Here is an 18,287-nt window from a genome sequence, read left to right as displayed (position 1 = left end):
CCATATTTAGGGATTTTCCTATCCAGCTCATGTTGGATTATCCCTCGGCACTCCTTTAGATCCGCTGTATGTGCTCCTGGAAGTCCATTATGACAACCCGACATATGAGGAAGGTGAGTTTATTCTTTATACAGTTAATCTATGATTTTTAAAAAGTTTTGTTAACTCTTCTATTTAACAGAGTTGGGACGAAATAGCAGCCAAAGTTAAAAAGAATTAAACTATTCATTTACAGTCCAAATTAGGATAATTTTTAGAGTGAAAGAGGACACTATTCATAATTACACTGGAACAACAGGCATTAACCAGCACCAAACCACACAAATGAGCACACGTGGTCACTAATCTTAGAAAAAACATCTGCGTGATACTTACCAGGAGGTAAGTAATAGATTTTTTTCTTTTGTGATATAAATTAGGCCCAGATACATGGTGCTTATCGAACATTTTCTTTCTAACTGTACATATGAAAAAGCTACCATTTATCACCCTAAAAAATATTAAGCATTTTGTTGTATGAAAGGCAAGCCATAAATACACTCAAGAAGTATTTATTCAGTGACATTGTGCAGTATGATATCAAAGTAGAGGTGTAAAGATGTACATTTGATTTCTTAGTTCTCTTATGTAATATTTCAAAACCAAAAATTTATGGATTCAATATAAAATTATCAAAAGAATCAACTCCAAGTGATTATTTTACATTGATTCACACAATTACTCAGCAAATACTGAACACAAACTATGTGCCAGGTCTGTGTTTGAGGATATAATGTGAGTGAAAAACAGACACTGTCTCACCCTCATGGAAATTGTAGTCCAGTGAGAAAGAGAAATATCAGTTGATCCAAAGGAGAGGTACATGACACTATGAGAATATTTAATTAGTGATCTAATCTAGCCAGGGGTGTGTAGTGGGGGAGATGTTTCAGGAAGTCTTCCCCGATGAAGCAAACGATTCATGTGGGTGATTAGAAGTGCTGGAGGGTTGGGGATAGAATGAAGAAAGATGCTGACACATCTGGAGGTGAAGGCAGAACCAGAGCATCACAGGTCTTGTGGGCCATATTAAGGATTTTGGTCTTTATCCTAAAAGCAATGGGAAGCAGTTGATGAGTTTGGTATAGTGAAGCCAAATATCGAGATTTGTACTGTGAAAAGGCCGCTCTTGCTGCTACAGCATGAAAAATGGATTATGAAGAGGGGTGGTGTGATACGGTGTTTAAAGAGTGATGTTTCTATAAATGTAAGAGTCAAACTACTGTTTATGAGCAAGATGGTAAATTATCTTTTTTTTTTCCCTTGGCCTACATTAATTCATATGAAATGCTTTGTCTGAATTTGCCTTAATTTTCACCCACAAATCATATCCCATATCTGAACCATGAATCTATAATTAAATTTTAATATATTCATAAAACCACACGTTTATAAAATAGCATATTAACAAATTCTAAAGTTTGATTTCCTGTGAAATCATATCTATCTATACAACATAAATTATTATTTGTATAATAATATTAGAAATAATTCTTAAATATTTCTTAAATCACAATTTTTATTTTTCAAAAATTTTCAGTTGATTTTCTGTTATCCATAGAATATTCTATATAATGTATAATACTTCTGCAATTAGAAATTCAACATGAACCACTTATTTCTCTTCAAAGTCTTTATTACAAAAGTAAAAGATTTGATTTATTTGCCTTGTCTGTTTTCAATTAAGTTGACTTTCTCATAAAGTTTTAATGTAAACATGGAATGTAAGCTTATTTGCCTAATAGGTTAATAATGTACAATTCAAGATTTTTAGTACTTTCTATTTTTATTCATATTCATAGCTAGATCAAATTTTACATTATAGTAATTTTACTTTGATAAACATAATATATGAATTTAGGTTTCCAGAAAGGTTTTTTCAATTATCATTTTATATTTAATCAATACTTTGTTACTTTGTTTATTAGATGATATTTTAGTGGTCTAAACAGCTAATGCAATTAATGAACCTAACCACAGTAAACCCAATCTAACTACAGTAACCCTTCTCTATTATTTTAGAAATGACAGGTGGATCACAAAAATATAAAATACAAAACTTAATTCTCCAAGATATGTCCAAAGAAAATTCTAGAGTCAGTATAGATGTTCCACATTGTCATGTACATTTGTATCTGTACAGTAATAACATAAAAAGAGAATTGATTTTCATGATTTATTTGTTTAATAACTGATTGAGTCATGGTCTGTATTATGACCACTAGACACTAGAGATACAGATATGAAATGACACACTGGCCTCAAGGAGATTTTGGACTAGCTGCCATTTATTGAGCACTTTATTTGTGCCAATTACTGTTCTAAACACTTTGTGTTAAAGCCTCACATCAACCTTGTAAGGTAGTAGTGTTCTGATTACGGCCATTTTCCAAACTGGGAAACAAACACAGAGGGATTAGGTAACTTGTGCAAGATCACACAGCTCATAAGCAGCAAAACTGGGACCAGAAGGCAGGGTGGTGAGCTAAGAGCCAAAGTTCCTAATTGTCACACAGTAATGCTTCCTCACGGAGACCCTGAACATCTGAACAAAGTTGAATCAACAAACTAATTCTAAATTATTCTGTGTTCAAAATAACAAACTCATTGAGCAGAAAAGGAAGCTTCGATTTTTAAGGGCTGTTAAGGAGATTGAGAGATAAGGATTTCCTGGGATAATTATTAGGATACTTAATTATAACAACTTATTGTGCCCTAAAACATTCAAAGTAATGGATTTTTCCTAAATATGTGTGTAATTGTGAATGTGTGTGAGTGTGTATATGTGAGCGTCAGGTGTGTATAACATAAAATGAGAAATGTTTGGTATAAAGACCTTGGTGTTTAAGAATGATTTGCTATAAAAGGAGATGAGAAAGCACACTGAGGAAAAAGGGTCAGTTTGGTACTCACAGGTCAGTCTCTCTCCACCATGGAAGGAAACCAGTTAATTTCAAAGTTAGTGAAACAGATTTATAAAGTGTTTGGGGGTTCATACTCTCCCTTCTATAATAACTATGTCATAGCAAGGAGTGTGTCTTACTCATCTCATCCCCATGACACCTAATGTAGTGCTGTTCACATAAAAGATTCTAAATTATTTGACTGAATGACTGTTTGTTGAATGAATAAGAAAGTGGTGAAAACTATAAAGAAAGAAAGTTAATCTTAGTTTTCTCCATCAGCAGATAGTTTCTAGACCAAGGTTTTTTTTTATCTTTTATTTATTTATTTATTTTTTTGAACAAAGAAATGATTTATTTACTGAAAAATCAATGTATTTTTTTTAAATTTTATTTTGTCGATATACATTGTGGCTGATTATTGCTCCCCATCACCAAAACCTCCCTCCCTTCTCCCTCCCCCCGTCCCCCCAACAATGTCCTTTCTGTTTGCTTGTCGTATCAACTTCAAGTAATTGTGGTTGTTATATCTTCTTCCCTCCCCCCGTTTTTTTTTTTTTTTTTTGTGTGTGTGTGTGTGTGTGTGTGTGTGTGTGTGTGTGTGAATTTATATATTAATTTTTAGCTCCCACCAATAAGTGAGAACATGTGGTATTTCTCTTTCTGTGCCTGACTTGTTTCACTTAATATAATTCTCTCAAGGTCCATCCCTGTTGTTGCAAATGTCAGTATTTCATTCGTTTTTATAGCTGAGTAGTATTCCATTGTGTAGATGTACCACATTTTCCGTATCCACTCACCTGATGGACATTTGGGCTGGTTCCAACTCTTGGCTATTGTAAAGAGTGCTGGCGAGGTTGCGGAGAAAAAGGAACTCTCATACATTGTTGGTGGGACTGCAAAATGGTGCAGCCTCTATGGAAAATGGTATGGAGGTTCCTCAAACAATTGCAGATAGATCTACCATACGACCCAGCTATCCCACTGTTGGGAATATACCCAGAGGAATGGAAATCATCAAGTCGAAGGTATACCTGTTCCCCAATGTTTATCGCAGCACTCTTTACAATAGCCAAGAGTTGGGTTTTTTATCTTTAAGTAAATGTTATTGACCTTCACCTCAAAACAATACAAAATAAAACGTTTGTGAGTTATTCTACATTTTAATGAATGACTTCAGAATTTTTTATTCTGTCTTCATTTTAGATAATTGTGTAATATATCAGCTAGATAATGCCGACATTTCTCCAATGGCATGCTGTGTGAGTCCACAATAGTTGCAGGCAATTTGGTGACTCATCTTTTAATGCCTGTTGGTGAAGCTGAATGTTGTCTTTTCTTAATTTGTGCTTGTATTTCTTTCCCTTGTGAGATCTTCAGGAAAATTAATGAACCCATTTTAACTGAGCATGAGAACTTTATTTTATTTTATTTATTTTATTTTTTTTGAGGATTCAAACTCACTCTTAATTATTTGCACTTGTTCTAGGCTTAATAGATAATTCTGGACTGAGGTTGTTTCATACAACGGATATAAGGAGATACGATGCCGGGGTGATCGAGGCTGGCCTCTGGGTGAGCCTCTTCCATACTATCCCTCCAGGGATGCCTGAGTTCCGGTCTGAGGGTCACTGCACTCTGGAATGCCTGGAAGAGGTATGCAGAGATTCGATCTGCATAGTCATCAATGCTCTATATTGTGAAACTATATTGTGGAAAATTCCATGCTTGTTTATTATTGATCTTTTCTTGTCTGCACATTGTGAAACCATATTGTAATTTTAGCAGGATCTTTGATTGCCATTTTAAATCTTGAAGGCTACAGGAGTAGAATTATGAAGACAGGAGTAATTTGCAGAACATTTTTCTTCATACTCCTACCTCCTTTGTTGCACATTGGACACTTTATTTCATCTTTTACAATTCCTACCTTCGTTTGTGTGATCTTCTTTTTCTTTCTCTGCTTTGTTTTTTATCCATATTTATTTTTTCCATCATTCATTTTCATTTTTTTTCTCTGCTTTATAGCTTTCTCCCCTTCTTTCACCAAAGAGCAAGAATAACTAATACAAAACTACATATTGGATAAGGGAAAACTATGTATAAATATTAAATAGTGACTGCATTGATAGTTTTCTTAAATGAAAGTATTTCAACATGGATCATATACTCTATGAATTATGACACATTGTGGTACGGAGAGTAAGGCAGACTGGTGAAGTGGAAAGATTATGCTCTTCTGAGTTATTTAGATGATGATTCGTTTCTGTGACATTATTTACTAGCTGTGGGAACACGGGATATTCATTTAATTCCCTTGACACACTTTGGTTTTCTTACCTGGAAAAGTGGAAATACTTTTTCCTTTTTGAAAGTTTAGATTTTCAAGTTACTAACATACTGGAATCTTTTTGCCAGGATCTTTGACTGCCCCTGTACCTCCTAAAAGGAGGAAAAAGAAAGACAGCATTTAGGAATAGCCGGTAGGTCTTTAGTAAGCGTTAAGTTCCTTTTCTTTTCTCCCAGCAAATGTTGCTTCACAAAGAGAACACTGAAAAAACCAAATTGTAAATGCCTGGCAGCTCAAGCATTTATTTAAATAGCTTTAGCCTTCCTTCTCAGTAGTCCCTCCAAGTAATGTTTTAACGTGCTCTGTCTGAACACGCACTCGTTTGGGCTAATCAGGGCTTCCTTGGCCTGCCCCCAGGCTCTGGGAGCGGAAGAGCCCAGTGGGATCCACGTGTTCGCAGTTCTTCTCCACGCCCACCTGGCTGGCAGAGGCGTCAGGCTGCGTCATTTTCGCAAAGGGGATGAGATGAAATTACTCGCTTATGATGATGATTTCGACTTCAACTTCCAGGAGTTTCAGTATCTCAAAGAAGAACAAACGATCTTACCAGTAAGCATGTTTTTGTTTTTGTCACTGAATGTTATAAAAATCAGAGATGTGTATCTGCTGAGATGTAGCAAGACGTCTGCTGGCGAAATGAATTGCTCATCGTATAAATCACCCACCATGGAAGTTGCACAACCTAGACGGAATGTGTTTGATCTGTTTTCCAAAATAAAACTCATTTTTCTTACTATTCCCAGGGGTGATTCAAGTTGGGGATTTTTTAAAAAAAGAAAAAGGAACCAAAATAACAAAAAAACTCAGCTTCTGAGCTCTAAACATTACTTTTTTTTTACTTGACTCCCCAGTTAGCGATCCTTTGGGTGCAATTCTGATAATGCTAAAATTAGAAGTTTCTTTATGCCACCTCGAAGAGATCGGATATTTTTTACAAGTTTTGTTTCAGGAAAAGTAAATGTAAGGATAATTCTTTCATTTGACAAAGACATTTGGATGAACGTAGCTAGTTTTTCTATGCTGTGTGATTCAGCTTGAAACCGTACTTGGTGTTACGGTGAAGGGACAGAAGAAAGTCTTATGCCTTACAGTAATGAAACCTTTTTAAAAAATTTTTATGATGCTTCGTTTTCTGAAATTTTTATTCTATGTCCATCAAGCTCGATAGTCTTACAATTTCCTACCCTTATTCCACTCTTAAAAGTCAGATTCTTATACTATTTATGAAATGAGAGTAACAGCAATATCTTTCCTACACGATGCTGGGGACGGAGTTAGATGATGCTGGGGACAGAGTTAGATGGGATGAACTATCAGGGAGAAGACATAGCCCAATATGATGGGAAAGGTGAAAATGCACAAGAAAGTTTGAAAAAAAAAAAAAAAAGCAGAAGGAAGTAATGAAGAGGAGTCTTTATTCTAATGACTGTCCCTTATATCCACAGCTTTGGATCTATATTCTTTTTAGCAATTGTTTAACATACTCTGAGAGTAGAAAGATGGAGTTTGAGGCACAGCACTCTTGTCAAGATTCTTAAACACTACAGTCTTTTTTATTATGTTCTCTCAGGGCTTTCCAACCAAACTTACTGGTTATCTCAGCACTTCCTAACTGGTGTGCCCTGAATAGGCTATAAATGTGCTGAGAGACTGAGCTCTGGGCCCTCTGAGCAGGGGGCAGGGAAGACAGATCCATGAGTAGCTTCATTCATGTACCTAAGTGGGAAGCTGTGAAAACATTACGTTTTCCATGTGTGCTGTAATGTTCAAAAGCTTGGAAAACACTAGAACAATAAAGTACTGTTAATTTGCCTCACAATTCTGTTGTAAGGAAATAAAAGACATGACTAATGAGTTTTAAATAAAGTCATGTAAATGAAGAAATAATCACAATAATTAGTACCTATGGCTAATATTTATTGTTTTATCTCTACTAAGGACTAAATATGTGTTATGTCATTTAATCTCCTCACAGCAGCTGTGCAAAGTAAGTGCTATTTTAATCATCACTTTTCAGATGGACAAATTGAGCCCAGGTTGTCCAGTCCCTTTCCCAGGTCATCTATCTAGAATATTGTGGAGTCTGGCCTGAACACAGAGAACCTTATTTGTTTGTTTGCTTGCTTATTATACTAGCAAACCTAGAATTAAACAGGTTAAAGGTCTTCTCCTGAATCAAATTACTTGATGCATCCATTCATACAGAAGATATTAGCTGTTGGCCTATAAATGTATTCGATGAATAAAACAGCATGAAACTTTAATCTGAAAGCTTTTTTTTTTTTTTTTTAATGTTTTAGGGAGATAACCTAATTACTGAGTGTCGCTACAACACAAAAGATAGAGCCGGGATGACTTGGGTAAGAAAATTTTTACTATTTTTAAAGTTCATTTATGAAAAGGAAGGAAGAAATTTTGATTTTAGAAGAAGAAAAGTAAAAACCATTTCTATTTGGAAACGAAATTCCTGAGAGTCTTGAGCATGAAACATTGTAAAAGGGCAATCAGAGCTGTTTTAGCATTTTATCAGACTTCAGATTAACTGATACTATATTTGCAGTGTAATTTATTGATACTTTTGTGAAAATCTATCCTAAGTCTTTTAGTTTTCCTCACCACATATTATTTATGAAAAGACCTGAGGTCATTAACTGACTGTCCACTTGAGTCTGGACATAGATAAATCCAGACTTCAAAAGGAAGAATGAAGTACATGATCTAGGGACCTCTGACCAAAAGGAAATCCAGTCCCAGCAGATTTATTGGGGAGTTCTGCCAAGCATTCAAGAAATAGATACTTTATGCCTTACTCAGTCTATTCCATGGAACACAAAAAGAGAAAACACCTCCTACAAACTCATTTTATGAAGCTGACATAATCTTAATACCAAAACTTTATATGGACAATAACAAAGAAGCCAGTAACATGCACCTGATGGAAATATATTTGACAAAGTATTGACAAACCAAATCCTGCATTATTTACAAATCTAATGTTAGGACCAATTTGTGTTTATTGAAGGATTGTAAAATTGATTAAATTAGAAAATATATTAATGTCTTCTACATTACGAGATTAAAGGAAAAAGACTTATAATAACCTCAGTAGGGGCAGAAAAAGTATTTATAAATTTAAGTCCATCCTGGGACCCGGGGTATCAATGTAGATATTTAGCAAACCAGAAATAGGAGAGAATTGCCTTAACTATATAAAAGTTAGTTATGAAAAATCTATAGCAAATGTTAAACTAAATGAGATACCAGAAGAATTTCTTTAAAATCAGAAAGTATATACTAGAAAAGAAAAAAAATGAGAATTAAGGATCAGAAAAGAATTGAATGAGCAAAACACATAATTCACATATACTGATTTTTCCACATCTAAACCCTCCCCCAAATTGATAACATTTTAAATTAATTGCATTTTAGTGTATAAGAGACTATATATGAAGAAAATGCAGTTTAAAATTATAAATTATATAGAAATAAAATCTAACATTAGATGTGTTTGATCTCTATGGAAAAAATTATAAATCTTTATTGTGAGACATTAAAGAACACCTAAAGAAATTAAGAAATACTGTGTGTTCATATATAGAAAGGCTCAGTAAAATAAAGAAAATCCTTCTGTTCAAATTGGTCTATAAATTTAATATAATTCCTGTAAAAAGAAATCATTGAGATTTTATAATTTGGGGTTTTGGTATCCTAATAAAGAAATCTTCACCTACTCATGGCTGCAAAGATTTTCTCCTACTTTTCATTTTTGTAAAAATTTTTACAGTTTTAGCTTTTACATGTAGCAAGTTGATTCTGAAATCTACACAGAAGAGCAAAAGGTTAAAAATAGGCAAGACATGACAAAAAAAAGAACAAGATGGGAAATAAGCTACTAGATAATGAAGGCTTATTTTAAAGCTGTGGTGATTAATATACCATGGTTTGACTCCAAAGTTTAAACAGTAGAACAGAAGAAAGGTCCCAGAAACAAACTTACAAATCCTATATATGGAAACTTGGGTTTATGATAGATATAGCATTCATACAAGTGGGAAAGGATGAGCTTTTCATTAAAGGATGCTGGCACAATTGGTTAGCCATATGATTAAAATAAAATGAGTCTTGCATAACACACAAAAATTAATTCCAGACATATTAAATATTTAATGTGAAGCACAAAAATCTTAAAATCAGTGGAAGAAAAATATTTGAATATATCTTCATGATCTTGAAGTAGTTAAGAATTTCTTAAACAAAACATAAAAATATACAGACTATATAAAAAAGATAAATAAAACTATCTTAAAGCTTTTGATTACCAAAAGACACTATTAAGAAAGTAAAAAGACAAATTTTAAACTGAACAAAAAAATTTGCAATACATATATTAACAAAGCATTAGTATCCAGCATATCAAAGAAATTCCATAAACCAGTAGCAGAAGACAAACATACAATAGTGAAAGAGCACAAGACAAAAACATTACACAGAAATAAAAACCCAAATAGATAATGAACATATGAAAAGATGCTCAATTTCATTTGAAAACAGAGTACAGCAAATATAAACTAGAGTGAGAAATGTTATACCCACCGGGTTGGCAATATTTAAAATTGTTATTCTCCCAGGACCAGATGGATTCACAGCAGAATTTTACCAAACATTCAAAGAAGAATTGACACTGATTCTTTACAAACTATTCCAAAAGATTGAAACGGACGCAAATCTCCCAAACTCATTCTATGAAGCAAACATCATCCTGATACCAAAACCAGGTAAAGATATAACCAAAAAAGAAAACTACAGGCCAATATCCTTGATGAATATAGATGCAAAAATCCTCACTAAAATACTAGCAAACAGAATACAGCAACACATACGTAAAATTATTCATCATGATCAAGTGGGATTCATCCCAGGGATGCAAGGTTGGTTCAACATACGCAAATCAATAAACGTGATACACCATATTAATAAACTCAAACACAAGTACCATATGATCATCTCTATAGATGCTGAAAAAGCATTTGATAAAGTTCAGCACTCATTCATGACAAAGACCCTCTATAAGTTAGGTATAGAGGGAAAGTATCTCAACATAATTAAAGCCATATATGCCAAACCCACTGCCAATATCATCCTGAATGGGGAAAAGCTGAAAGCTTTCCTTTAAGAACAGGAACTAGACAAAGATGCCCACTCTCACCACTCCTATTCAACATAGTGTTGGAAGTACTAGCCAGAGCAATCAGAGAAGAGAAGGAAATAAAGGGCATCCAGATTGGAAAAGATGAAGTCAGACTGTCCCTGTTTGCAGATGACATGATCCTATATATCGAACAGCCTAAAACCTCTACAAAAAAACTCTTGGAATTGATAAATGATTTCAGCACAGTAGCAGGATACAAAATCAACACACAAAAATCAGTAGCATTTCTTTTCTCCAATAGTGAACATGCAGAACGAGAAATCAAGAAAGCCTGCCCATTTACAATAGCCACCAAAAAAATAAAATACTTAGGAATTGAATTAACCAAGGAGGTGAAAAATCTCTATAATGAGAACTACAAACCACTGCTGAGAGAAATTAGAGAGGATACAAGAAGATGGAAAGATATCCCATGCTCTTGGATTGGAAGAATGAACATAGTGAAAATGTCCATACTACCCAAAGTGATATACAAATTCAATGCAATCCCCATCAAAATTCCAAAGACATTTTTCTCAGAAATGGAAAAAACTCTCCAGACATTTATATGGAACAATAAAAGACCACGCATAGCCAAAGCAATGCTGAGCAAAAAATTAAAGCTGGAGGCATAACACTACCTGACTTTAAGCTATACTACAAAGCTATAATAACCAAAACAGTATGGTACTGGCATAAAAACAGACACACTGACCAATGGAATAGAATACAGAATCCAGAAATCAACCCACACACTTACTGCCATCTGATCTTTGACAAAGGCACCAAGCCTATTCACTGGGGAAGGGACTGCCTCTTCAGCAAATGGTGCTGGGATAACTGGATATCCATATGCAGGAGAATGAAACTAGATCCATACCTCTCACTGTATACTAAAATCAACTCAAAATGGATTAAGGATTTAAATATACACCCTGAAACAATAAAACTTCTTAAAGAAAACATAGGAGAAACACTTCAGGAAATAGTACTGGGCACAGACTTCATGAATACGACCCCAAAAGCACGGGCAAACAAAGGAAAAATAAACAAATGGGATTATATCAAACTAAAAAGCTTCTGCACAGCAAAAGAAACAATTAAAAGAGTTAAAAGACAACCAACAGAGTGGGAGAAAATATTTGCAAAATATATATCTGACAAAGGATTAATATCCAGAATATATAAGGAACTCAAACAACTTTACAAGAAGAAAACAAGCAACCCAATTAAAAAATGGGCAAAAGAGCTAAGTAGGCATTTCTCTAAGGAAGATATCCAAATGGCCAACAGACATATGAAAAAATGCTCAACATCACTCAGCATCCGGGAAATGCAAATCAAAACCACATTGAGATACCACCTAACCCCAGTTAGGATGGCTAAAATCCAAAAGACTCTGAACGATAAATGCTGGCGAGGCTGCGGAGAAAAAGGAACTCTCATACATTGTTGGTGGGACTGCAAAATGGTGCAGCCTCTATGGAAAATGGTATGGAGGTTCCTCAAACAATTGCAGATAGATCTACCATAGGACTCAGCTATCCCACTGTTGGGAATATACCCAGAGGAATGGAAATCATCAAGCCGAAGGTATACCTGTTCCCCAATGTTCATCGCAGCACTCTTTACAATAGCCAAGAGTTGGAACCAGCCCAAATGTCCATCATCAGATGAGTGGATACGGAAAATGTGGTACATCTACACAATGGAATACTACTCAGCTATAAAAACGAATGAAATACTGCCATTTGCAACAACATGGATGGACCTTGAGAGAATTATATTAAGTGAAACAAGTCAGGCACAGAAAGAGAAATACCACATGTTCTCACTTATTGGTGGGAGCTAAAAATTAATATATAAATTCACACACACAAAAAAACCGGGGGGGGGGGGGGAAGAAGATATAACAACCACAATTATTTGAAGTTGATACGACAAGCAAACAGAAAGGACATTGTTGGGGGGGAGGGGGGGAGGGAGAAGGGAGGGAGGTTTTGGTGATGGGGAGCAATAATCAGCCACAATGTATATCGACAAAATAAAATTTAAAAAATAAATAAAGAAAGAAAGAATAAAATTGTTATTCTGGTGTACTAAAACTAGATCACTCATATACTGTAGTAAAGCCACTTTGGGGGAAAATATGATATTATCTAGTAAAGTTGAAGATTCATATATGCTCTCCATATATGCCAAGTTCCATTCCTATGTAGATTTAATCTTGGTGTTACTTTTGCAGGATATATTCGAGAATGGATATGTGTAAAATATTCATAGTAACATGTAACAACACAGGAACAAAAAATTGGAAACAACTCAAATACTCATCAAAGGGAGAACAAATAAGTACATTATAATATATAATATATAATGAAATAGTATATAGTTATGAAAATTAATGAACTAAAGCTACATATATTAACATGAATGTATCTGTGGAACATAATGTTGATTGAAAAGAGCAAGTTTGCAGCAGAATATAGTAGTATTATATGTATTTTAAAGTTCAAGAATATACAAAATTAAATGATATGTTGTTTAGGGATACACACTTCAATATACTGAATGTAAAGTGTAATGAAAAGCAATAGAAAGGTAACTAAAATATTAAGATAATGATCATCTTTGGCTGGAGTGGGAACAAAAGGAATTAAAGCTGGGCACACGGGAGTAGTCCAGGCACTGGTGTTGGTTTTATTTTTTCTCATGCCATATATATTATTTTTGTTTGTATGAAATATTTTACTAATGACATAATAAATGAGTTATTATTGTAGTTGGTATTTTGTTGCACTGCCTTGATACCCCCTTTAGGGTCAACACAGATAAACTCCAGCCAGTGGGAATATGAGATGGTAAGATCATAGCTTGCAGCTGTGTCCCTCGTTGGAAATTGCCCTTGGTATCAGACCATGACTCACTTAAAGTTACACTCCCTCAGTGCGGGAGCCAGCAGCCAATGACTGGTTGATGTGAGGATACAAAGGCCCAGCTCCCTTCCTACAATTTGGTACAACTATTAATGGCCATCCCAGCTCAAGGTTAGATTAAATATGATATTTACTGAGCCATTAGTTGCAACCTCATTTATAAATCAACTTCTCCCTTTGGCCAATCCTGCCTTACTCATCAAGTGCAAAACATCATGTTTTTGCAATTAGTAAAATCGTTGCATGGTGCATTAATTTATAACCATGAATAATATTACTAAGTTTTTACCTTTAATTTTGAAGGATAGACTTGCCAGATAAAGAACTCTCAATTGTTTCTTTTTCCCAGCAGCAATTGAATATATAATTCTAATCCCTTTTTGTTGCATCCATCATTTATGATGAAATGTCAGCTGTCAGTTGTATCATTTTTTGCCTGCCTGTGTGATGTGTCACTTTCTCTTGTTGCTTACAATATTTTCTCTACGTCTTTGGTGTTCAGCAGTTTTACTACAATGTGTCTAGGTATGAAACTTTTATATTTGTCTTTGGCAGTTGTTGAGCTTCTTGGGACTGTAAGTTAATGTTTTTCACTAAATTTAGAATGATTTCAGACATTATTTCTTCAAATATTCTTTCTACCTTTTTCTCTCTTCCCTCTCATTCTAAAACTCCAATTACATATATGTTGGAATATTTAATATTGTTTCAGAGATCTCTGGCATGTTTTCACTTTTCTTTAGTCTTTTTTTTTCTCTGTTCTTTGGGTGGGATCATTTCTGTTGATTAATCTTCAAGTTCACCAATTCTTTCCTTGGTCATCTCAAATCTGCTGTCGAGCTCATCCCATGAATTTTTTTATTCGGTTTTGGTGTCTCTCAGCTATAGAATATTTATTTGTTTTTCTAAAATGCTTTTCATTCTCTGGTGTCACTCCTGTGTGTTCACTCATTTTTAATACAATTGTCTTTAATTACTTAACCATGTTTTTCTTTAACTCTTTGAACATATTTATATCTGCTGTTAAGTCTTTGTCTGCTAAATCCAGAATCTCTATCTTGTCACAATTCATTTCAACTGGCTTTTTTCCCCCTCAAGTAAATCATAGTTCCTGGGTTTTTTTAATGTCTTAATAATTTTTGTTTGAAAATTTGACATAGTAGATAATATGTCGTAGCAATTCTGGATTCTGTTCTTCTGAGGGTCTTTGACCTTTTTAAAAAATTTTAGTAGATAATTAACTATCTAGATTCAAAATGTGAACTCTGTCTCCCTTGTGGTATGCAGCTGCTGGTCTTTATACACATGATGACAAGATTATAGAAAATTTAGTTTAAACACCAAAGGTCAAGTGTTCAGATCCCCATACCAGCCAGACGCCAAAAAACAAAACAAAATAGAAAATTCAGTTCAATCAGGCAAGAATTCTGTCAAACTGGTTGATTGGTATCATGTTAACCAAACATCCTCACGATCCTCTGAAATGTACACTGTGATGAGATGTTTACATCATATCAGTGGAACTTTAAGGATGATTAGGTTATTTGAGAAAGGCAAGTTTTAAAGAGATAGAAATAATTCTATTAATTTTTAAATGTGTCACTATCTTTTTAAAAGCCAAATTACCATTTAAATTAGTACCTTTTAGCTTTAATATTTATTAAACTTCAGTATTAGAAGGAACTATATGACATAGATATTATAGGTGTGTTATATGTCATTCATTGGTGTGCTTGAGTGTTCTGTCAGAGTAGGTAGAACACATACTTTGTTAAATAAAATATCTTCATTTTCAGGGAGGACTAAGCACCAGGAGTGAAATGTGTCTCTCATACCTTCTTTATTACCCAAGAATTAATCTTACTCGATGTGCAAGTATTCCAGACATTATGGAGCAACTTCAATTTATTGGTGTTAAGGAGATCTACAGACCAGTCACGTAAGTAGTAGGTGTTTATCATTGTAGACAATGGGCTTTATTTTCATATTGGATTCATTCCCATGTTATGATATTCTTTTATGTGCTGTTGTGTTTGATCACTTTCAACTGGGGATACCAGATAAATTTCTTGATTGCTATGTCTTGGGTCTCCAAGACCACCCCCAGGTTCAGTGATTTGCTAGGAGGACTAAAGGACTCAGCACGTAGCTGTACTCATGAATGTATGTTTTGCAGTGAAAGGATACAATGCAGAAAGAACAAAAGGAAAAGGCACATGGGCAAAGTCCAGAGGAAACCTGGTGCAAGCTTCCAAGAGGCCTCTCTCAGTAGAGTCACACAGAATGCACTCAATTCTGCCAGCCTCGAATTATGACGACATGTATGAAGTGTTGTGTACTGGAGAAGCTCATTAGGGACTCAGTGTTCAGATGGTCACATGGGTGCTCTCTGCCTTGCAACTACCAAAATTCCAGACTCCTAGAAGGAAAGAAGATGCTTAGCATAAACCACATTGTTTGAATAGTCAGTCTAGGTACAATGAGTCATTTAGAGAAAGTCTTATATCAATACAGTATAGGAAATTGTGTACTGTTTAAGTTCTTTGACGCCAGCCAAGGGTCAACCTTGCAAGCAGGCCTTTCTGAGGACAGCAGTCTCAGGGCTGCTGGGTTAACTCTTTCTGCACAATTGCATATCATAGGAACAAGATAAAATAATAAACTTGGTAAGATGAAATGATAAGATAAATATTATTCCTGCCCTCTTGAGACTATATTCTAGAGTGGGGGAGAAGTAAAAAACAAGAAAACAAATATAAAATCTTAAATAGTAGTAGATGTTATGAAGACAATTGAAATGGTAAAGGAGGTGTGTGGTTGTTATCAGCAGGGTGGTGAGGGGCTCTCTGGAGAGGTGATATTTGAGCAGAGATCTGCATGATGAGAAGCCAGCTGCTTCAGACTCCCTTAACACTGATTTTTGTCTCTTTTTGTCATTTCCTGCTTGGAAATCCCACTGCCTGCCTCAGAGTCTAGAAAATGCATCCAGGCAGAAAGCTGGGATTAACCAGGTGTTCAAAACCCTCGTTTGTTTCCTTTCTTTGGAGTAATCATAGCTCTGTGCTGTTTTCCAGTGTTTAAAATCAGCTACTTCATGAGGATTGTTCAGTTTTGAATTTTTTACAGAAGAGAGTAAAACTGGTGTAAGTTGCTCCAATGTGGACAGAAATGGAAACCTGCTAATGAATTTTTGTTTCTATTTTACTAGTTTTTGATTACTTCTTCATTTGCTTGATAGAGGGAGAATCTGTGATGTAATTCATTCAGCTATATGTATGGAGACACTGTTTCTTGGTTAAACCTTCCCTTTCTTCCTTCCTCCTCTCCTTCTATTCCCAAGAAAGACACTACCGATAAAACTTCTAAAGCAGGAGTGGAGTTTCCAGGGAGGTTCAGATAGGAAATGTAACCACAGATAATCTTCCTCCATCTGCTTTTCAATTTATACAGAGCAGGGAGCCAGGTATAAAAATCATTAATCTTTTAAACTTTTCATTGATAAGTCTGAATTTACAAATATGAATTGATTTATTTTTGGTGGAATATGAAAACTTACTCTACCATTGTATATTGCAGTAAACTTTGCTACATTCTTAGAAAAACAGCTCAGAGTTTAGATTGAGTTTATCAAGGAAAATTACCCATCAATATTAAACTACAATATTAACAATTTGTTTTTATCAAATATTACCTTTTTATTTCTATGTTTATATGGGTAGGCATTTAAACACATCCCAGATGTGCAGAAATGTAACTGTTTTCATTTCTATAACATTTCTGATATTTCTAACTCACCCCTAGTCCCAGTAATAGCAGAAGTGCTTGCTACTTTAAGTTTACCGGTTTCTGGTTTAAAGGTTAGTCTTTTTGAGAAAAATACTCAGGATAAACATTCACTTTTTCAAGAGTCTCCTCTTTTCTTTCTTCTCTGTTTCTCCAGGGGGTAATCTGGAAGCATGGCATAGGATAGGCTAGAAAGGTTAGAGATGACAAGTAGGAAGTTTATTGGTAAAATGTTATTATAAACTAGGGGCCTGAACAAAGTTAGGAGGAGTGGAAAGGAGAATAAATATGAGACAAAGATGCCATCTCAGTGAGGTTGGTGACCACGTCTGCAGGTCACCCGGCTGTCTCCAACATATGAGCCATTAGGTTTGCCCTTTTCTACATATCTATACTAAAAGTTAACAAATGTGGCTACACCTCTTCAGCCAGTTTATGCTGTGCAATCTCAATAAATACTAGTTTACTGAATTATAGCAGCAAAGCTTTTTAAGATTTCATCTATGTATAGTGATTACACCATTCACTCTTACCAGCAAGGCTGTGAGGCTTTAGTCCACCTAAGCAGCTTAGAAGAGATTCGAGTGCCACCTTGTGGTGTGTTAGGTGATTACAGACTGGTGATTTCCTCCCAGAGTTGATTTTCTCTTTTTCAAAATAGGCACCTTATCTATTTGAAAAATAAATTTTATTTTTAAAAATTGACTTTAAAATGATTTCTATTGAATAAAACCTAGCTGTAGCTTTTAGTGCATATAAAAAGACATTGTATGTGAATGTAACAGGCCCCTTTCAAGTCAACTTTTTGTTTTATACTAATTCTGGATTCTATCTCTTTTCAAGTCATCACAAATGGTTAATTTTAAAATGCTACAGATTTTAGGCCATTGCCAGACATGCTTAATGTAGTAATGCTTTTTTTACTTTTACTTTATTTTTAAAATTTAAAAAATTTTTTTATTATTATTTTTAACATTCTAAGATGCTGTGGAGCACTTAGGGGGAGGGGGCAGGGGAGGGAAAAGGAGGTGGGGAGGGGCTGGCCCACAGCTGCTTCCTTCACTGGCTTGGTTGCAGAGGGCTGGGGT

At 34.8% G+C, this 18,287-nt stretch overlaps 1 protein-coding gene across 1 annotated transcript in view; it reads left to right on the top strand.

Annotated features, from left to right (window-relative positions):
• Nucleotides 1-18,287, top strand: part of MOXD1 (monooxygenase DBH like 1) — a 95,761-nt gene that overhangs the window by 73,661 nt on the left and 3,813 nt on the right. The window contains exons 6-10 of the mRNA XM_063098113.1: nt 11-113; nt 4,432-4,598; nt 5,650-5,841; nt 7,593-7,652; nt 15,213-15,355. Coding sequence (XP_062954183.1) covers nt 11-113; nt 4,432-4,598; nt 5,650-5,841; nt 7,593-7,652; nt 15,213-15,355 — 665 coding nt within the window. The remainder of the gene's footprint in view (nt 1-10; nt 114-4,431; nt 4,599-5,649; nt 5,842-7,592; nt 7,653-15,212; nt 15,356-18,287) is intronic.

Source organism: Cynocephalus volans, chromosome 5, assembly GCF_027409185.1.
Source record: "Cynocephalus volans isolate mCynVol1 chromosome 5, mCynVol1.pri, whole genome shotgun sequence".
NCBI classification, from domain to species: domain Eukaryota; kingdom Metazoa; phylum Chordata; class Mammalia; order Dermoptera; family Cynocephalidae; genus Cynocephalus; species Cynocephalus volans.
Note: the sequence above shows the minus strand (reverse complement) of the source record. Positions and strands in the feature narration are given on the sequence as shown.